At 44.1% G+C, this 23116-nt stretch overlaps 1 protein-coding gene across 1 annotated transcript in view; it reads left to right on the forward strand.

Moving 5' to 3' along the window:
- The window catches only part of traf6 (TNF receptor-associated factor 6), a gene marked incomplete at its 3' end in the record, with an annotated part of 26231 nt that extends 5086 nt beyond the window's left edge, over nt 1–21145 (forward strand). The window contains exons 2-11 of the mRNA XM_080730390.1: nt 1–77; nt 1818–1972; nt 3877–4027; nt 12586–12744; nt 15154–15225; nt 15634–15711; nt 17329–17560; nt 18334–18494; nt 19355–19666; nt 20822–21145. The exon at nt 1–77 is cut by the window's left edge and continues 127 nt beyond it. Coding sequence (XP_080586516.1) covers nt 1–77; nt 1818–1972; nt 3877–4027; nt 12586–12744; nt 15154–15225; nt 15634–15711; nt 17329–17560; nt 18334–18494; nt 19355–19666; nt 20822–21145 — 1721 coding nt within the window. The remainder of the gene's footprint in view (nt 78–1817; nt 1973–3876; nt 4028–12585; nt 12745–15153; nt 15226–15633; nt 15712–17328; nt 17561–18333; nt 18495–19354; nt 19667–20821) is intronic.
- Nucleotides 21146–23116: the final 1971 nt, after the last annotated feature.

Below are 23116 nucleotides of genomic sequence, written 5' to 3' on the forward strand. Positions count from 1 at the left end.
AGAAGGAGCGCGAGCCTCTGCTCAGCCCCTCGGAGTGCCCCGGGACGCTGGGCAGCACCACACCCAGCAGCCTCCAGGTATTCATGTGCACACATCAAAGGGGGCTTGAGCCCCTGCCTGCCAGGGACGTGCTGGGCCCCTGATTCAGCCCGGCAAAAAGAGTTGGAGAGGCCCTCATTGCGCGCTATAGAGAGAGATCTCTCTATAGCGCGATGCTACTCAAAGATTTGCCATTTCAGATCATGACAAGTGACAAGCCAGTGGGCCAATTACATGAGTTATATATATATATATATATATATATATATTTTTTTTTTTTCATGATTTATACTAGTGAAAACAGCCGATCTACAAGCACACAACGCCTCGCACTGCGAGGCATTGTGTGCTTGTAGATCTGCTGTTTTCACTACTTTTGTGCGACAGCCTTGTATGATGAAGCAGGGCTTTGCTTTGCGAAAAAATGTACAAATTTGAAACTTGGAGATACGCGGTTTCTGCCCGACAGTGACAATTTACTTTGTTGGCCGCCCAGCCCCCAAAAGGGAACGAAGGCCGACATTTTATTTATTTATTTTTCCTAATGGCCAGCCTGGACCGGCCAGGAATGAACCGGCCGTTCGGGAGTTGTCCCGCTTTTCCCAATGGCCAGCACGTCCCTGCCATTTTATCTGTGTGTAAAAGGTGCCCTCTCCAATCCATGAATGCAGTTTTTACTATGATGAAAAACATGCAAATGCCCTCTCTTTTCATGCCATACCTGAAGGCAGCATTCAAGAGAATTGCCTCGTTCAAACTCTCCTGAACTTGAATGCAAAGAGAACTGCCCTCACTATGTAGAAATCCATGCCGTGCACCCGCTGGTCTAGCGGTCCAGACGCATACCACATAGACTCTGATGCCTGACAGCGTGTCGTGGGTTCGAGTCCCAATCCCGACGACCTTTGCTGCGTGTCACTCCCCATTTCTCTCCCCATTTAGTCCTATCAATAAAGGCATAAAAGACAAAAAATAAATAACTAAGAAATCCATGCCGTACACGTACAACATATCTCCAGTATTGCCTTTTTTATGCTTAAGTTTAGTGTGGTATCAAGTACAGAAAATAGCCAACCCCCTGCGACGCGTTGTGAGCTTGGAGGTATGCTATTTTCTATATTTTCACCAAAAGGCCCTTTTAGGAATTTCAGCCCCTGCCTCTCTAACCTTCTCTGCACATCCCTGGATGGGATCATGGGTTGCCATCAACGATATTATCGCAATAATCAAAATATGCTTAAAACTTAAATCAAGTAACACTCCCTAAGGTCGAGTAGCGACCGCAGGTTACCTACTAATCTGACTATTTAGACTTACCTAAAGATTTTAAAAAATGGCAAAAAAGAAACACGTCAACATGGTGGGGGCGGACATTAATTGACAATAAATATTGCGTGCAGGCGAGCATAATTGCTTGTAAACTTACACGCAAAAGCTCTTCAAAAGCACACGTGAGGAGGAAAAGAGCAGAGGGGATCTGTACACTTTGAGACGCTCAACCAAACTGATCAGTTTCAGGTGTGCTGGTCAGGCGCTGTCAAACAATGAAACTTGGAACAGGTCGTAGGGGGTCCCTGCTTCATCTCTCTCTCAACTAAGGGGTCCTTGGCCTGAAAACGTTGAAGACCCCTGTTCTAAAGCCATACCCATGTAACTTGTAAAAGCCCTGCTGGGCGAAACGTTGTTGTTTGGTTAAGAAATAATAAAAGAAAAGACGGGAGAGCATTATGTCGCGTGCGGACATTGCCTTTTTTTTTATAACGATCATCGTCCTCCAGGCGGCCGCCGTCCCGCCACAGGGCTACGACGTGGAGTTTGACCCGCCCCTGGAGAGCAAATACGAGTGTCCCATCTGCCTGATGGGCCTGAGGAACGCCATCCAGACGCCCTGCGGACATCGCTTCTGCAAGAACTGCATCGAAAAGTCCATCCGGTAAATAACAATAATGCTGTTGTGGGCCCTTTTCTGGCTGCAGTGGCGTCAGTTCAGAAAAAGCTATGGTATGGCAACATGACTGGTGTCTTGCGTGCAAGACACCAGTCATGTTGCCATACCTTAGCAACATGCATGATACATTTTATTTTAAGAAGTACATTTTATTTTTCCCCCTAGTTTTACGGTTTCTTGGGCTGGATATGGCAGCCTGGAACGGTTGTTCAAGTGCAGCTAAACTTGGCATGTTAGTAAACGTGCCACAATTAACAATAATGCATTGCACCTGTGCAGCTGACCTGCGGAACCTGGGAATATACCATTTTGTCAAGATGAGGAGAATACAAGTGTGGTGTGGAGAATATAATTATAATACCTTGTTATGACCATTTGTAAAATGTTGCATTTGTAGTTATTTTACTGTAATTTAACAACATAATAACCAGCACTGATAGACAAAGAGACATTTGTGGATTTATATTTAAAAGTAACTTTTATTTTCCCCCCTGGACCCAGGGTATGGCAGCTGCATACCCCTGCCATACCCAATTGACGCCCCTGTCTGGCTGATACTTTTAGAGTCAAAGTGACTTTCCCACCAGGCACGATAACTATAATGATAACTATAATAACTATATCGTTCACCATTGTATTTTTTTTTTATAGTCGGTGTGAAAACTGCCATCCACTTGACTTAAAATGTGTAACTATACTTTTATAGTTATAGTTTATAGTTATTGTGCTCAGTGGGAATGGGCCATTAACTTTTTTTTTTTTATTATTATTAATTTATAACAATCGACTTGGTGGTGGGGGAGTTAGTTATTACACAATGGTTTGACCATTTATATATACGTTGTCGTTGGCTATTCAAAAAATTGCAGATCTACAAGCTCACAGCTTGTAGATCTTTTTAGAATTTTTGAAAATGTGTGAACAAAGTTGAATAATCTTCTCTTCTGGGGTTCTGGCGCAAAACATTTTCAGTCCGCAGCCAGATAGTTTGGGGTCGTCGGCATGAGGTTTTAGAACTACAAGTATTTGTATGACCTTGAGTCATATCAGCCTTTAGTAATCTACTTGTGAAATCCTGGCCTTTTGTAACAGGAAAAATGCAATTCTATGTAAACTGCATTTACTGTAAAGACGCACTTTTGTTTGCATTGTGCAATACTGTTTGCCTGGCGTAGCTATAGTATAGTAGGCGATCAGAAATCTCCCCCAATACGATTGGTGAAAATCAATCATGTCACGATTATTGTGACCAAAGAAATCATGATTGGAGGAGAACTTGTCACCCAACAGTTTTTGAAACTGCTTTTGTCTCCTCACAGGAGATAAGACTGAAGTCCAAATATGGACCAAACACTCTACAGCAGGGTTCCCCAATAGGCGGCCCGCGGGCCATTTGTGGCCCGCGGGGTGCTACTGTCTGGCCCACACCAACCCCAGTAATAATGGTGGTATAAGAGCAGCAACAACACTAGTATATTGTAGGGTGGAAATCTTGTATCTCCAAATTTGTACGTTCTTTTGCAAATCATACAAGGCCGTCGCACAAAAGTAGTGAAAACAGCAGATCTACAAGCACACAACGCCTAGCACCGCGAGGCGTTGTGTGCTTGTAGATCGGCTGTTTTCACTAGTTTAAATCATTTTTAATATGATAAATTCAAAACGAACGGTTTTGGACGTACAAGATTTTCACCTGACAACGACGAAACAATGTTGTGGCCCTCGGCTTGGTACCCTAGACATAATTCGGCCCGTGGGGAAAACTAATTGGGGAGCCCTGCTCTATAGTAACTAGTACTATCAGAACATAGACCCATTTTGTTATTATTTGAACTAAATGAAACCACTGCACACCATTCATTGCTGTGTTCCTCCCTCCTGCTCTGCAGAGACACAGGTCAGAAGTGTCCGGTGGACAACGAGATGCTCCTAGAAGAGAACCTGTTTCCTGATAACTTTGCCAAGCGAGAGATCCTGTCGCTCACCGTCCGCTGTCCCAACGCCGGCTGTGCCGACAAAATGGAGCTACGGAATCTAGACGTAAGACTGTTGTGCTACATTTACGATATGTTGGCAGTTGGTACCCCCACCAAAAACAGAATCATGTCGGGACCCCCATGGGGGTTCCGACCCACAGGTTGAGAACCCCTGGAATATGGAACCTTTGATTCGCTAAACAAAGGGTATTTATTAACACATTGACCGCCATTTTAACATTCACTGTAGGCTCCCCTGCCATTTTGTTTAAGCATTTTCTTCATATTTAGACATTTTTCCTAAATTCCCTGTTTGCACGAAAATGTCATACAGTGCATGGATTAAAAGAGGACATCCTCTAGTCTCTCCAAAAAATATTTTTTTGTATGTACGATGTAGCAATCTAGAGTTTTGGCCATTTCAAACCCCTTGTTTTTTCAAAATCCAGGTGGAAATTCAAAATAATTGGAGTTATTGACCTTTTTGTGAATGATCTGTTTTCAAGTGGATAACTCACTTGAGATGTGTCTTTATGGCTTCAGGCATTATCAGATAAGTGTACTAATGTAATTATGTAATAGGATTTATTTTTAGAATTTTCTGTTTAGAAAAATGCAGAGAAAAATATTTTTATTGGCTATATCTGACCAAAAAACTCACATACTATATTGCAGTATTTCTGTGAGTATTTCTGTGAGCCCCCACTTGGGGGCGCTTTCTCTCTGTCTCTGTGTGTCTGCTGGTTGTCTTTTGCTCTGTACAGGTGCACACACACAAATAACATAAAAGGGGGCATGAGTCTTTTTTCTAACATGTCCTAGAATGTGAAAATAGCAGATCTACAAGCTCTACAAGCTCAACACATCGCTCTGAGACTGTGACACATTGAGAGCTTGTCATTCAATTTTATATGAGATACTTCAATGGTTTCCAGTGGAAATAAGCTTACCGTATTTTCCGGACTATAAGGCGCACTTAAAAGCCTTTAATTTTCTCAAAAAACTACAGTGCGCCTTATAGTCCAGTGCGCCTTATGTATGGATCATTCATTGACATTGACATTCCCTTTAGCACAGCTCCATCTGTTGGATGCATAACGCAACGGTAGTGTCTATTATGTGCGCCTTATAGTCAGGTGCGCCTTATATATGAAAACAGTTTGAAAATAGACCATTCATTGACAGTGCGCCTTATAGTCAGGTGCGCCTTATAGTCCAGAAAATACTGTAGTCTTTTCCTTGTACCTTGTACCAGTGAACTGTACCGTCATGAAACTGTACCTTTTCCTATGCAAACTTCTAATAAAGTCTTCAATCAATCAATCAAAGTCGAGCTTGTAGATCTGCTATTTTCACATTCTAGGACATGTTGGAAAAATGTCTCCCCCTGCCCCTAAAAAAATCCTCTGCACTGCCCTGCTAAACAGCTCCTCTGCGTCTTTGCTCGTTAGTAACGACACTAGTTGATCTCTTGCTTTTTGGGAGGAGCGTGGTGGGGGAGCGTGGGAGTTTTGGTGGTGGTCCGTGAGAAGTGTTGGCTGGAGACCAGGCAGGGTAATGAGAGGACGGACCCCCTTCCAGGGACCACTTCACTTGTCTCTGACTCAACTGGATCGCGTCGTGAACTTTATGTAATCGGGCAGTTTTATTGATTGATTTTGTAAGAGTTGATTATCGTGTTCCCACTGCTCTGCGGAGCGAAGCGTTGGGCCCGCGGACCCCCTGTTAGAAAGCCGACCAGGGACCCCCCTTTGCAAAGGACCGCCTGGCGCCAATGGCCTGCTTGGCTGCTTGTGGACCATTACAAAACAATATATTATAGCCTGGATATATGGATTATAACCTGTGGATTCTAATCAACCATCATCATTCTCAGGTATGTTTTAGAAGCATTTATATGGCGAATTGGCGATAATTATTTTGTATCTAGAGAGAGAGAGAGAGAGAGAGAGAGAGACAGATCTCTGAATCAGAGACTCTGATAGCACTGTGCTGATCAGGACAGGGGGACCACTGAAACAGACAGTGGTCCGTGGACCACCAGCCAGCTAAGAGATGTTCACACACACACACACACACACACACACACACACACACACACACACACACACACACACACAGCTGTTCTCACACTTTTTTTTTCTTCTCTTTTTTTTCCGCCAGCCTTGTGTGCGCAAAATGCGTCACTGTGCCAGTTCACTGTGGGTTATGGGGAGATTTATATGCATTTGTATTGCAATTTATACATTATTACAGTCTTTTTTTCAAACACACTTACTTTGATGTGTGATATTTTAGGTTCTCTGTAAGATAAAAGGATAAAAATTTGTCACGAGCTGGGGGAGAGTGTAATTAAACATTACATTATATAAAAGCAAATTCTCGGGACTATCGGGCCTGGCGGGGAACGACATTGGGATTTTCTCGGGACTATCGGGGGAGGCGGGGAATGAGTTAAGTGTAGTAAATCATTACACTATAATTAAATATTAAAATAAAAAAATAAAAAGTCTCACAGAATCAAAGGTTTTATGGTTCACCAGGTGCCAGGATATGATGATTCTATGCTTAAAATAATTGATATAAATATTTGTGTAAATCTCTATCGGAAAAATGAATGTCCGCCTTTTTTTTGTACCAGTAAACCACACCCACATTGTTTTCTCTCTGTAAACAGTAAACAAACCAACAAAGTTTAAGTGTATAGCACATTTCTAAAGTGACAATTGAAGGACTTTTTAATACCTCCGAAATGACAAATTAAACATTGGCCAAATGGTCAAATACTAGAGGCAGAAATTGAGCATGTGGATGTGAGCATGTAGATCTGCTATTTTCACAATAGAGCCATGTTATACAAAATGTAATGCCTCAATTCTTAGTGCTCGTTTCCTTTTCACTTTCTCGCCTAATTCCCTATAGAGCATCGCAGTTGAAGCCCCACCCCGTCTTCACTCTGGTGTCGGAAGCGTTTTCATCATTCATTTCTTCCATAGACATTTCATAAAGTATTTATTTAAACGTTTTTAAGCCTCTGACAAAGCCACCTCGGCTGGTGAGGAATCATGACAATATTCAATTTTTTTTAATGCAACGATTAATTAGAAAGCTGAAAAAAAAGGGCAGGGTACAAGACTGTGTACATCATTATTTAAAAAATTGCGGAAACTACACTCCCAGAATGCATTGTGAATGACACTTGTTTCCTGAAATATATCCCTTAAATCACGCTCAGTTTAGTTATCCAGGCCAGCATATGGCCTGACATGTAGTGATTTTCATCTCTGTGGACGCTCTTATCGTCATCTTAACATAGTGTATCATATTTGTAAAAGAAAGACACTCGCTCACGGATTTCTGCTGAAGTGCAATAATCTGCCGAGAAGACAGGGGGCAGTAAGCTACTTCCGCGGTAACCGCAAGATACATGAAAGAAGAAGCTAGACCAATCACAGATGTCGATTTCACCGGATGTACATTTTTAGAAGTATGGGTAATGCAGTTCTTCTCCGTGCGATCTTGATTAAAACGTGTTTTTACTAAAATGATTGCATACATACTCGATTCTACAGGAGCATATAGAACCATTTTACAACCACCAGCCTAGTGGTAAGTGTACATTGAATTGCTACGACTTTGTGGCTGATAATGAAAAACCCTATGGTGAAAATGAATGGGCTGCTTACTTCCGACACCTCACTGCTATTCCCTATAGCCGTTGCTGCTTTACAGGTTTTTTTATCAGACAGAATCAAGCCAAGCGGCCAGCTGTGTGTTTTCACCTGGCATGTTGGCATTCCTGAACCGTGAGGAGCGACACGTCAAACACAACAGCGTCAGCACTTGAATATTACACTATGCATGTTTGAGGTTGATTATATACATTTACAACTACAGTATCTATTTCACGTTATACCTAACCACACACACACACAGCATAGACTGATGACACAGCAGACATGACAGACCACGGGCAGGTTCTTCTCACCGAGCCACATTAGAAGCTGTTCTTCTGAATAACTGGAGCATGCTAAGAGTTGTGTAACTCAGTCTGTTGTCAAAAAGATCACGACAGACACACAAGTCTTTATCATTTACTCAATTTATTTCTCTCTCCCTCCCTCCCTCCCTCTCTCTCTCTCCCTCTGTCTCTCTCTCTCTCTCTCTCTCTCTCTCACACACACACACACACACACACACACACACGTTTTATCATTTACTCAATTTAATTCCCTCTCCCTCCCTCTCTCCCTCTCTCTCTCTCGCACGCACGCACGCACGCACGCACGCACGCACGCGCGCGCGCACACACACACACACACACACACACCTTGAGATAACAGCTGTCTCGTAAACAGTTGCAGTTCTAGTCTAGTGCGTTTATTTCACACAATATTCAAAATATCCTTGTAGTTGGACGAGGCTTATTCATTTTAGGGTAGATTGGTTGTTGTTGCCACTGTGAGTGAGAGATTTGAACACCTACCTGAAAATGTATTTTCAGTTTACTAGTAAGACGCCTCAGGGCGACAAGCGCCCTAAAGGGCGAGGTTGCGCCATGTCTTGGTCATCTGGCCTGTGATGTATATCGGACCAGTTACCCATATATGGAGACCCCTGGTACCCATATACAGTACGGAGATCCATGTATTGTATATGGAGATATGCTGTGAGAGCTCAAACATGCTTACACAGTTATTCGTTATGTGAAAATCCTATGACGTCTATCACATCTGACATCATACATACAATCCCTTTTATGCCCATACATGGAGATCCCTGTCTGAACCAGCCACACAGATATGGGCTGTCTTCCTCCATATATGGGCATTCCCATATGAAGCCCTGTTAGATATGGGCTTTATCGGCTTGGGCTTTATTGATGACATCAGGGATCTCCATATTTTCTTTTAACAAAAAACCTTTTTTGTTTTCACCCAAAGATACCAGTAAGACTCCCTAATCAGGAGATAAGCGACCGTCAGGTCGCATGTATACACAAATTGGCCTGTAAGTGGCTGTGCGTGATTTTCAGGCAACATCTGTAGGAGCAGTGTCCATTAATGTTTGTCTGCAAAAAAGCAACCTCAAGGTGGCGCTAGAAGAGGGGCATGTGAGAAATCAGGGGCAGAGGTTGTGGTTTGCCAGCCAAGGAGTGTGTGTGCAAAGTTTGGCATGGATGATGATGGTGCCGGAGATAAGAGTAGGGCCAAAAGTGTGACGTGACGTGACGGACCGACGGAGGGACAGCCGGTGGAGGTTTTCATAGTAACTTGCGACCTGACGGTCGCAATTACTTACCCTACCTTTAAATTTAGGCCTAGAATTATTGAATGCTTTAACTATTGAAAAATAGTTAAAGCGGCACCGAGTGTCGCGCTGCGATCTTGTAGATCTGCTATTTTTGAAAAATTGTGAAAATTAGAATTTTGACCCGATTCTATATGTGTCTTTTGAATCCTTCTAAGGTTTTTTTAAAAAACCTATGTTTCTATGTCAGCAATCTGGCCAGCCATCGTCAAAGAAAAGGTCCTTTTCACTCAACTGGAGCTCAGTTAGTCTGTTCTTGAGAGTCTACTATGTCAGTGGTTCTCAAACATTTACATGTGAAGGACCCCCAAAATGATATGTATTTGGCCACGGACACCCATCTCAAAGTATTTAGTTCCGGGGACCACCCAGAAGCAAAATTTGAGTTACAAACGTTCGCTTTAAAAAATACATATGTTCAAAGATTTGCACACATTTACGCAACTTTTTTCAAAAATAGCAGATCTACACGCTCACAGCGCGGCACTCGGTGCCGCGCTGTGAGCTTGCATATCTGCTATTTTTCAATAGTTAAAGCATTCAACAATTCTAGGCCTAAATGGGTTAACATACAATGTCATTCATGGTGGGTGTCGTCGTGGATGAAAACAGTATCAACAGCGGTGCCCCTGACCCAATTTCTTTTTTTGGTCAACCACCTTTGTCTTAGACGTCACATGGTGGGACAGGGCGCCCCACTCTGCCGGCTACACACAGGGCCGGATCTACAATATGGGCACTTTGGGCACGTGCCCAGGGGCCCTTGGCATCAGGGGGGGCCCCAGAAAAAAAAAGAAAACTTAAAAATGTCAAAAAGAAAGAAAACCCCCAGCCATTTAGTTGTTATCTAATCCAAATGAAATGAATTAAATTATGCCCCCAAGACCCCAATTTGGTGGTCACAAATGGTTTTGACCATAGTAGTACTATAATAGTACATTGCTATTTATTTTGATTGTCAGTGGCCACACTGCCACTGTTTCTTACCTCAGACTGTTATTGTCTTAAGTGTGTTCACTGGCTGCTGATATCTTTAAGCTACTTTTTAAAATATTGAAAAAGGTTAGTCTGGAGCCCTGTAGTGCGTACGCAGAGGGGGGCCCTTGGAGCTTCAGTGCCCAGGGGCCTTCAGAGGTGGTAATCCTGGCCTGGCTACACAGACATCTATTTTGTCTCTGTGTGATTACCTCCACCGCTTAACGGTGGAACAACACGTCCTCCCCTTCCATCATGTCTGCACCTCCTCTACGGAACAGCCAGGCTCTCTGTAAAAAGAACACAACATTCCTGCCGTGAACGGGCTGTCTTAAAAAATGGGCTTTAGTGATGATGTGGGCATTTTGCTTGCATAGCAGTTAGTTGTGTAACTCCAATTATCTATTCTTGTGCGCGGCCGGCAGAGGTTCTCAAACTGTGGGTGGGGGGCCCGCGATTGGAGACACGGGAGGGGAACAATACATGAGAGAAGAAAAAGTGATCCGTCCCATTAAGTCTGTTTTATTTATTTTTTATTATTATTTATTTTTAAAAGCATGTGATTTTTCTTTTTTCTTTTCTTTTTGAACCCATTATGGACGAGAACACATGTTTGTGTAGTACAGTACATGTACAGTATGTAGCAGCAACATATTTGTTGTTGTAATTTTTGAATAATATTTGACGTTTTTCAGAAAACTTAGGTCAGGCTTTAGAAGTCGTTTTTAGAATTGGCCTCAGGCCTAAATGGGTTCTGGCAACGAATATAGGCCATGTATTGTATGTACAGTATGTATGCTTCCTTTCACAACGGAAGCATACATTATGTGGCCTATATCTGTCGCCAGATCCTTATTAAAAAAGAATAACACTGCAAAAATATGTATTATATCGTCGTTGTCGGGTGAAAACCTTGTATGTCCGAAAGCGTTCATTTTGCATTTATCATTTTAAAAATGATTCAAACTAGTGAAAACAGCCGATCTACAAGCACACAACGCCTCGCACCACGAGGCGTTGTGTGCTTGTAGATCTGCTGTTTTCACTACTTTTGTGCGACGGCCTTGTATGATGAAGCAGGGCTTTACTTTGGGAAAGAACGTACAAATTTGAAACTTGGAGATACGAGGTTTCTGCCCGACAGTGACGATATGCTTCCTTTTACAGGAACAAGCTCATAGTGGCCTAGAGTGTCCTGAGTCTGGGAGGTCAGGGTTCGATCCCCGTCCGGGTCATACCAAAGACTATAAAAACGGGACACGTCAGGGAGTGACTTGTACATCAAGTGGCCTCAGGCCATAGATAGATACACAAGACACATGTATGCAATCAAGCAGTAAGCAGTGGTTCCCAGTGGTTTGCCTGGTTAAAACCAGACCGAACACAACAACACCCCCTGGCGGTAGTGGTGTTGTAGTACGGTCTGGCACAGATCCATTGAGATTCTATTTCCTCAACCAGCTTCAAGGGTTGGCCAATCAGGGTTGTATGCTTGGGGCATGTGGTTTCTGTAGGCTTGGGGCAAGTGGTTTGGGGTAAACCCCAGAAATGAAAACTCTTCCTGAAATCCCAGACTCTCTTCCCAAAACGAAGTGTGATAGAGACTGGCAACGCCAGGCAAAAACCTTTTAGCTCAAGACTCAAAAGAGACATTAGATGATTTCCCGGGACCCAAACTAGTGAATAGCCGATCTACAAGCTCACAACGTGGTGTGTAATTTATGGAATTTCTTAGATTTTTCTTTGATTTCCTTCAACAAAGATTCTTTTTTTTTAATTCATATTTTTTTTAATCTTTTTTAGGAATGTTTATTGAAAATGTTTTGAAAAAATAATAATTGAAAACAAAATGTAGGGAACCAAAACATTAAGGGACCCATAAAAAATGTGTCCGCAACCCACAAATGGGTCCCGACCCAGTGTTTGGGGGGTTTTCAAAGTGGGTGACGGGGCACCCTGGGGTGCCGCAACGGCAGTCCAGGGGTGCCGTGAGATAATTTGATAATATTTGAAATTTATTTGGACATTTTAAAATATATTTAGTTTTAAACGTTTTTAACTTGAAGTACAAAGTTATTTTCAGTCAGTTCTAACCAAAATGGCTATTATCTTGTTTTCTCGCAACATAATCCCTAAAATATGCTATAAATATAAAGTGCTGCTGAGAGTGAAAATTAGGAATATAATGTAGGGGTGCCTCAGATGAAAAAAAATATTTAAAGGGGTGCCCCAAGCCAAAAAAAATTGGGAACCCCTGCAATAGAGGGAGTAGTGTTTATTTCTTATGTTTTTATTGTATAATAATGAAGTGTTATGGTGCATTCTTTGTGTCCCCAGAGTCACGTGTCCCAGTGCCAGTTTGCCACACTGGTTTGCCCCCAGTGCCAGCAGGCTGTGAGGAAGAGCCAGCTGGAGGAGCACACCACGCAGCAGTGTCACAGGAGACCCGTGACCTGCCTGGAGTGTCTGGCCTCCTTCGTCTATGAGGACAAGCAGGTAAGAACTGTGACCTGCCTGGAGTGTCTGGCCTCCTTCGTCTATGAGGACAAGCAGGTAAGAACTGTGACCTGCCTGGAGTGTCTGGCCTCCTTCGTCTATGAGGACAAGCAGGTAAGAACTGTGACCTGCCTGGAGTGTCTGGCCTCCTTCGTCTATGAGGACAAACAGGTAAGAACTGTGACCTGCCTGGAGTGTCTGGCCTCTTTCGTCTATGAGGACAAACAGGTAAGAACATATTAGGGCATTAACGACGAGAGACAGCCGCTGATACGAACGACCTACGGCCTGGTCGCGACCTAGGCCACGACCTGGAGGTCGTAGGTCCCGGTTCTGGAGGTCGTAGTTCGCGGTACATACTTGTGAGGTCGTGGCCGGTCTAGTTTCGCGACCCCCGGCCGTTGTTGCGTTACCTCGGTCGTCCCCGGCCGTTGTTGCGCGGCCGGGGATCCGCGGTCAACGCGGGGATGTCCGCGGTCGTATTTAAAAGGTCGTGGGTCGTGAATCCTTGACGGCCAGCGGTGTTTCACGACCCCAGAAGCTCGTGGTCGTATTTAAAAGGTCGTAGTTCATTATTCCTGACGGCTGGCTGTGTTTTAAGACCTCAGTTCGTAAATAAGAGGTCCTAGTTCGTGGCCGGCTTTGTTTCACGACTGCAGGTCGTCTATAAAGACCTCAGGTCGTAAATAAGAGGTCGGAGTTCGTGGCTGGCTTTGTTTCACGACCTCAAGTCGTCTATAAAGACCTCAGGTCGTATATTTAATTAAATAAATAAATATACAATTCCCAGTGTAATATAATGTATCGAATTTTCTTGATAAAACCACTAGAGCAGGGGTCTTCAACGTTTTCAGGCCAATAAAGAGGTTAAATGTGTGTGTGTGTGTGTGTGTGTGTGTGTGTGTGTGTGTGTGTGTGTGTGTGTGTGTGTGTGTGTGTGTGTGTGTGTGTGTGTGTGTGTGTGTGTGTGTGTGTGTGTGTGTGTGTGTGTGTGTGTGTGCTTGCGTGCGTGCGTGCGTGCGTGCGTGTTTCGGGACCTATATTTAATGAAATAAATAAATATACAATTCCCAGTGTAATATAATGTATCGAATTTTCTTGATAAAACCACTAGAGCAGGGGTCTTCAACGTTTTCAGGCCAAGGACCCCTTAGCTGAGAGAGAGAGATGAAGCAGGGACCCCCACAACCTTTCCGTAGATTCCATGTAGTTCCATCGTTTGATAGCACTATCCTCAGTATATTTTGGATTCCTGTCAATTTCAGATATTAAACCACTTAAACCGTCAATACTTAATAAACTTGACATTTCACTCTGTACTTAGTCTGCTCTTCTCCCCCTCTATACACCAGACCTCCTTGCCGAAAATAGCCTAAAATATAATCTCAGAATATGGTCTCCAGGGTTCAAGTGGTTAATATAAAAAAAACACACAAAGATTTGGAGGACGGCAGCTCTCCGTGGTCCTGGAATGCAGGCCTGTTTTACAGTGGGAGCTGTCCCTGGTGCTGACAAAGTAAGAACACAGTCTCCCCAAATCTCCGCCACCACCATAAATACGACCACGAGCTTCTGGGGTCGTGAAACACCGCTGGCCGTCAAGGATTCACGACCCACGACCTTTTAAATACGACCGCGGACATCCCCGCGTTGACCGCGGATCCCCGGCCGCGCAACAACGGCCGGGGACGACCGAGGTAACGCAACAACGGCCGGGGGTCGCGAAACTAGACCGGCCACGACCTCACAAGTATGTACCGCGAACTACGACCTCCAGAACCGGGACCTACGACCTCCAGGTCGTGGCCTAGGTCGCGACCAGGCCGTAGGTCGTTCGTATCAGCGGCTCTTGCTGTTAACGACCTGTGATTTTTGCAAGTCGACTCGACTCAACAGTAAAAAGTTGAGTTGAAGTCAACTTTATCGTTTGATGACGTCATCACATCACGCACGACCCCCCAATTATTTCTTTTGGGTGGGGGGGGTTTAGTTTAGTTGTGCTCGGGGCAGTGTTGATTTGTCCACTAAAACTATGACGAAAAATGTTCATCGACTACATTTTATTTCACGAAGATGAAAACGAAATAAACTACATAAAAACTAAGCTATGATGACTAAAACCAAGACTAGATAGATTGACAATTTCGTCAACAAATAAAAACTATGAAAATGTTAGGGAGGAACTAGTGGAGAAGGAGTCAGGAGATCCAAAAGACAAGTCATTTCATGTTTGGTTGCGCACGAGTGTTGCGCTCTGAAAATAGCAGATCTACAAGGCCCACAACGCGTTGTGCCATGGGCACATTCTTCCGTGTATAGGACATATTGAAGACCCTGGTTGTGCCGCGTTTTATCAACTAAACTCCATGGCAGCTTTGTTGAGATGTCTCTCTGGTTTTGCTCCCTTAGCTTCATGAGTTGCAGTGTCCCTTTGCCAACGTGGAGTGTGAATACTGTGGGATGGAGCTCATCAGAGACCAGGTGAGTGAATCCACATGTTACTGCATGCTGGACCGTCGACTTTAAATCGCTCTGGTTTAACCCATATTAAAAATAGCAGATATACAAGCTTGCAGCGTGGCAAGCGCCGCGCTGCGAGCTTGTAGATCTGCTATTTTGAAAAATCCTATAATTGTCTTCTAAACCTTTCTAAGGTGTTTTTGAAAAACCTATGTTTCTATGTCAGTGGTGCTCAAACTTCTTTATATCAAGGACCCCCAAAATGATATGTATTTGGCCACGGACAATCAAATATGTTGTACCAGGGACTCCTGAAAAGTAACAGTGTTGGACATAATGAGGTTTCTACCCGACAGAGACGTCGTGCACTCAGTCTCAGATGCATCAAATATGTGATGAAATAAACTCTGAATGTTGCTTCTGTTTCAGATGGAGTCCCACTGTGATACAGATTGTCCTAAAGCTCCTATCGCATGCACTTTCAGCACATTTGGATGTCGGGAAAGGGTAGGTGATCAGTGATAAATATATTATTTGTAAACAACAACACCTTCTTATTCCCCTTTGAGATACAATAATCCATCACAAAGAAATAAGACAGGAGAGTGATTCAGAGTGAGAATGGAATGTTTACTGGAGAGAGAGTATTCAAGACAAAGGTACAACAGAATAATCAATGGTTCGTGCTCTCTCTGACAAGATGGTGGTCAGACATTCGTATATAAAAGAATACAGTATATGACAGTTAGGCGTGGGACAAGTTCATAGGTTCCTGTTAATATGACGAGGTTGCCACATCCATCAAAAACATGTGGGGGTCGTCCTAGTGTATTTCCACAAAGCCAGTTAGACTGTTGTTTTGGGGCCACAGTGAGCTGGCAGAGAGCTCTCCAGGCCTTGGCCTTGTGGTGTTTTGCACAGACTTCCACAGAGCCAAGCTTGTAATCTGCATGGCATTAGCAATCACAAGCTGGGTCTTGGGGTCAGATGGTCAGTTGGTCATCAATATGAAATGATAAAAAGATATAAACCACAACAAAATACCACAACAATCAGGAAAGCCCATCAAATTGTCTAGAGCAGCGATTCTCAGATTAAGTACCCTTATGGGGTACTTTGTTTGGGGTACCCCCGAGGGGTACTCAAAACCTCTTGAATGATTATGAACAATGTATCCCATGTTAATGAAACCAGTTCAATTGACCATTACGGGTCTGTAACTCTGAGAGTGTACAAATTGAACACATTTGGTTCCATTTGTGCTCTCTCACAATGCGATGAGACGCATTGTGAGCTTGTAGATCGGCAATTCTCAAATGGCCGAAATGTATATAGGGCTGAAGTGGCTAATGCATGTTTTGTAATAATAATCAAAATTCCTATAACTAAAGTTGTCAAATAATATTAGTGGATTAAAAGTATAACATTTGCCTCTGAGTGGAGCACAAGTAAAAATACAGAAAATTGGAAATAAGTAAAAGTAGTAAAGTAAAAAATTGCAAGCCAAACCCCAAAATGTACTTTACACCAGGGGTTCCTAAACTTTTGTCTCAGGGCACCCCATAAATATATTTTTTAATCCGAGGCACCCCTACATTATAATTTTCACTCCCAGCACCTTATATTCATAGCATATCGTCGTTGTCGGGTGGAAACCTTGTATGTCCAAAACCGTTCGTTTTCTATTTATCATCTATAAAATGTACTAAACTAGTGAAAACAGCAGATCTACAAGCACACATTGTATGCTTGTAGACCGTCTGTTTTCACTAGTTTTGTGCGACAGTCTTGTATGATGAAGCAGGGAAAAAGACGTACACATTTGAAACTTGGAGATACAAGGTTTCTGCCCGACAGTGATGATATTTTAGTGATTATGTTGAGAGGAAAACATTGAGATAATAGTCATTTTGGTTAGAACTGACTGAAAATAACTTTGTACTTCAAGTTTAAAATGATACTACATATTTTTTCAAGTGTCCAAATAAATTCCAAATATTATCAAATGATCTCACGGCACCCCTGGACTGCCGCCACGGCACCCCAGGGTGCCCCGTCACCCACTTTGAAAACCCCTGCTCTACACCACTGACAGAGTGTCATCATCATCTTGTATACTTCCAGATGCAGCGTCATGACCTGGCCCAGCACATGCAGGAGTTCACTCAGATGCACATGCGCTACATGGCCGAGTTTGTACGCGGCCTCAGCCTCAACAGCAGCCTCTCCCACTCCCACTCCCACCAGCAGCAGCTGTCTTCTTCTCTCTGGCCTCCGGGGGCACCAGCGTCCTCCTCTGTCCTCTCCGCCCACGACGACCAGGGAGCTTCGATGGCCTGCGGGGGAGCAGGACAAGGTCAGTATTAGGCCTGTCACAATTATTATATAAACGTCTGGGGATTGCCCATAAGTCCTAAGGTTCATTAGTCCGAAGGTTCATTAGTCCGAAGGTTCATTAGTCCGAAGGTTCATTAGTCTGAAGGTTCATTAGTCCGAATTTAGTTAGGGTTACTGAGGTTAAGTTTAGGGTTAGAGAGTTAGGCATAGTATTCTTAACAAATTCGGACTAATGAACCTTCGGACTAATGAACCTCCGGACTAATGAACCTCCGGACTAATGAACCTTCGGATTAATGAACCTTCGGACTAATGAACCTTCGGACTAATGAACCTTCGGACCAATGCCATGGCACCAAACGTCTAATTGCAATTATTTTACATAATCACAATTATTTTTGTCATAATTGTCATAATCGTTTTCATGTTTTTTTTTTTTTAATAGTGAAAATAGCAGATCTACAAGCTCACAACATTGGCTATTCCCATTATCAATGTTTTTTTTTCTTCTTTTTTTTTTAAGTATAAAGTTGTCAAATATGTCAGTCATTTCTTTGTATATTTAGGTCATGTGTCATAGCTGCCCTGTGCAATGCAGCACTGAGCGCAGCGCTGTGAGCTTGTATATCTTTTATTTTTTATTTTATTTTTATTTTTTTTCAGTAGCTAAAGTATTAAATAATTCCAGGTCATAGTGGGTTAGAACTAACCGAATTAGAAGAAAACGCTTGTCAAAAAGAAATAAAACTAAACTCTAATGAAAAATCCCCAACTCTTCCTACCTTGGAGCAGGAGCAGCGGCCTCCTGCAGCGGTGGTGGTGGTGGTGGTGGTGGGGGAGCGTCGGCGGCTGCTCAGCCCAGTGAGGAGGCTCAGAGGCTGGGGGAGATGGACCGACGTCTGGTCAAGCAGGACCACCAGCTCCGCGAGCTCATCATCCTCAAGGAGACACAGGTAGGGAATGTCCTACTGTTTCTTTCATGTGGTATGAACCGAACAGTATTTCAACCCGGTTATTGAAATTCAGATTCAGATCCACTTCATTGTTACTCAGATGCACTGATCAGCTAACACAGGGAAGCTGACAGAACCCTCGCTAAAAAGCCCAGGACGACGATCCACTCGTCCCAGACTCTTCGCCCTCCTGGCCCCCAAACTGTGGAATAAACTCCCTGTTGCACTAAGAACGGCTGACTCATTCCCATAGCTTCCGCCGTGGTCTGAAGACTCACCTCTTCAGACTCCACCTTAGTTACCGTAGCTCTCGCCTACCCTCAATGACATGTAATTTAGATAGTGTTTTTATGTGTAGTTCATAAAGTTGACTGAATAGGTGCTTGGTCTACCTAAATTTTTCTTAGATTACTATTTCTATGCATTTGATGTATTGACGTTGATGATCACTCTGGATTAAGGGCATCTGCTAAATGCCTAAATTGTAAATAATTGTGATTAGGTGACATGTGGAAAAAACGTTCAAATGCCTGTATGCCCACACCCTAGGTGGGGTTGGCGATAGGGCCTTTCTGTGGTGAGTTTGCATGTTCTCCCCGAGTCTCCTTGGGCATAGGCCCTCACACAAAAACATGCAGTAGTCCTGGTTTCTATACTACCTCCCCCTAGCCAGCCGGGTGCTCCCCAATGTCCCCTGGCGCAGCAGGGGGAGAGCGCAAACCAGGACTACAGCTTAGGTAGTTGGCACCGGGTGAGAAAAATGGGTTGCAAAAAAACGTGGGATAAAAAACAAAAAAGAAAAAATGCCTGTATGCCCCCCTCCCCCTCCCCCTCCTCCTCCCCAACGTCTCATCATGCAGGCGGGACAGCTGGCGGAGCTGAAGCGTCGCGTGGCCACGCTGGAGGAGACGGTGCGCGAGCTGGAGGCGCAGCAGTGCCAGGGCGTGTTCGTGTGGCGCCTCAGGGGCTTCGCCGCCCACCTGCGCAGCCAGGAGCAAGGCCTGGCCGTGGTGGAGCACAGCCCGGGCTTCTACACGGGCCGGCCGGGATACAAGCTGTGCCTGCGGCTGCACCTGCAGTCGCCCAACGCGCCGCGCTGCTCCAACTACATCTCGCTGTTCGTGCACACCATGCAGGGGGCCTTCGACGGACAGCTCAGCTGGCCCTTCCAGGTAGAGCAGGGGTCTTCAACGTTATCAGCTCAAGGACCCCTTAGTTGAGAGAGGGATGAAGCAGGGACCCCCACAACCTGTTCATAGATTGCATGTGGTTTCATCGTTTGACATTACAATCATCAGTGTATTTTGGATTCATGTCAATTTGGGTTTTCAGATATTTAACCACTTGAACCGTCAATACTTAATGAACTTGACCTTTCACTCTGTACTTAGTCTGCTCTTTTTTCCCCTCTACACCAAACCTGTTTGCTGATCTTCAAGCTCACAATGCCTTGCAGCTTGAGGCGTTGTGAGCTTGTAGATCTGCTATTTTTGGCTAAAGCTCTCAGAATCTGGTTAAGAATCTGGCTAAATAGGAGATTTTCTTTGTTTCTTTCTATCACACAAAGATTTGGAGGACCCTCTGTAGTAACTCTGAGGACCCCCTAGGGCAGATCTACATGCAGATCTACATGCTCAGATCTGCTATTTTCACAATGGAATAGATCAAGTCAAACCAAATGTAATGCTAACTCCTACAATTACAAGTGCTTGTGTAGGGTGGGGGGGGGGTCCCCAGTTAAAATATGATTACGGCCTGAAAAGGTTGAGAACCACTGAATTAGAGTAATATTAACACTTATGTTGCAATGATCTTTTCTCTTCAATGTCTCGCGTTGCCATGGTTACCATAGACTTCCATGTAATTGTGCAAGTGTGTAAAAAGTGCACGCCCATGCCTAGATGATGCACCACGTGTGTAGATGCTGTTCACAGCTTTCAAACAAAAAAATCCGCTTGGAAATCCGTTCAGGCATTCATGATTTATCAGCCATTATGTTTTCTTCAGATGTAAACAAACATGGCTGCCATGTTTGAAAGAATGGGTTGGTATGGGGGTTAAACATGCAATTTTGCGATCGCGGTCATGCCTAATACATTTCTGGAGGTCCAAAAAAAAGTTCAGGCCAAAGGTGGTACTGCAGCTGAAATGCTCTGAGAGCCATTCAAAAATGAGAGAGGCTCTCTATTCAGGAGTGGTAATAGCCTCAAACCTTTTGAAAAACGTTTTTGACATAAACAATATGACATAAATACTTTTTAAATGCATGGTGTATCACCTTTAAGTAAGAGATGTGAGTAATTCTTTCCAATCGCTGCGTCCACCAGGGCACCATCCGCCTGGCGGTGCTGGACCAGGGCCCGGAGGCGCAGCACCACGTGGAGGTGATGGAGACCAAGCCGGACCTGCAGGCCTTCCAGAAGCCCACCATCATGAGGAACCCCAAGGGCTTCGGCTACGTCACCTTCCTGCACCTGACGCAGCTGCAGCAGCGCTGCTTCGTCAAGGACGACACGCTGCTGGTGCGCTGCGAGGTGACGCCGCGCTTCGACTCCGCCTCCTCCTCCACCTCCTCCCTGCAGGGGGCGCTGCGGAGGGAGGGCGCCGCCGTCACTCCCCGAGGACCCGAGGCCTCCGTCCTGCCCAGCTAACCCCGCGCAGTGTGTTCTAGGGAGAGTGGCGCCACGCTTTGAACTCGCCGCAGACCGGAAGTGGCTTCGCATGGCGTCCAAGCGAGCCTCTGCCCCGTCCGCCCCCATTCTAGCCCAGTCATTAATTCGCTGGTAAGTAGACCAAATCACGTCTTTTTCACCATTTTAACGCATTCACGGGCCTCTCTAAGGTAGATAACATTATTAAAAGAGTGAAAAAGACGTGATTTAGTCTACTTACCAGCGAGTGAAAAATGAATGGGGGCGGACGGGGCAGAGGCTCACTAAGAATGAGAACAGGCTCCAGTAAGCTAGGCTAAGTTAGCTTCCCACCATAGAGTAAATAGGCTTTCCACGCTTACTATGGGAGTCGACGTAAGTGACGTAACTCTCTCTATCAATGGGTCTGACCCCGCGTACTCTGTGAGGACCCGAAGCCTCCGTCCTGCCCAGCTAAACCCGCGTACACTGTGTATAGAGGACTACCCACGCAACGTTCGGAAACTTAACTTCGGTCGATTAGGACTGCCCATTTAGGCCTAGGATACCCATTTAGAACGGGTACACATTAGTATCAGTATTTCATGCTTTAACTATTGAAAAATAGCAGATATACAAGCTCACAGCGCGGCACAGAGTGCTGCGCTGCGAGCTTGTAGATCTGCTATTTTTGAAAAATCGTGAAAATTTGAATTTTGACCCGATTCTATAAGTGTCTTTTGAATCCTTCTAAGGTTTTTTTAAAACCTATGTTTCTATGACAGCAATCTGGCCAGCCATCGTCAAAGAAAAGGTCCTTTTCACTTAACTGGAGCTCAGTTAGTCTGTTCTTGAGAGACTACTATGTCAGTGGTTTTCATGTGAAGCCTCCGTCCTGCCCAGCTAACCCCGCGTACGCCGTGTATAGAAGACTACCCACGCAAACATTCGGAAACTTGACTTCGGTCGATTAGGTCTGCCCTTTAAAGGAAAATTCCAGAATAAAACATATCCCCCCCTTAATCAGCCTTTTATCACGTATGTACATACCTTGTATGATGGATTTCTGTCATAGTCGTCCCTGTTGCTACAGTACATCCCAGGACTCCTCCAGATCTCTCCCCACAGCCAAAAACGGGGGTAAATGCAGTCCTCCAAAAGCGCTAATTTTCACCGCTGCAAAGTTACTTTTTTCTTCATAAATCATCTATTTATTGTTCCAAAAGACGCTGCAGCCCGCAGTTAATCCCCTAACAGCATTCCACATCCTGAAATGGCGATGTTTACATTCAGAGAAGAAGAATGCAATCTCGTCCGTCTCGCGAGATTTCCGGGTCCTACCCACACGTTTAGCTGTGTGCTCATTCTACGAATGCCCGATGCTTACAAGCTGTACATCGTTGTAAAGGTGACTAATCAACGATAATAATGATATAAAACGATAAGGGTTAAGTTTCCAAACTTTTTGTGGGTACCGGTAGTTTATATGGTTATATGGAGTGCTGGAGTCCCTCTGGGCTCTATGCTAGTGTCTTTTCTGTTTTCTAGTCATTGTGGGGAAAACTTTTGCTGGAAAATAGCAGATTATGCTGCGAACACCACAATATGAATGCTGGGGTTTAAAGGGATATTCCACTTTCAAAAAAACTTTGGTCATTTTATCATCTACTCAGGCTTTTATGAACACCCTGAACAGTTTTTAATTTACTTGATTCAATATTTAGATATTTGATGTAAATGTTACCAGGCCCTCCAGGCCCAGGGCCTCTCCCCACACACACCCATTGTAACTTCAAACTCCTTTTTAACCATGATAGATTCATTAAAAACACCGCTCTAATACGTGAGCAGGCCATGTTTTTTCAATAACTTTTTTTCATTTATTTTTAATAAAAGTTTATTGTATTTCATTCTTTTCCATTTTCCCAAAGAATTATTAAAAATAAAAGAAAAGGGTTATAAAAAAAAAAAGAACGTATTAGGAGGGTAGTA

Source organism: Nannobrachium achirus, assembly GCF_963921795.1.
Source record: "Nannobrachium achirus genome assembly, chromosome: 7".
Lineage (NCBI taxonomy): Eukaryota > Metazoa > Chordata > Actinopteri > Myctophiformes > Myctophidae > Nannobrachium > Nannobrachium achirus.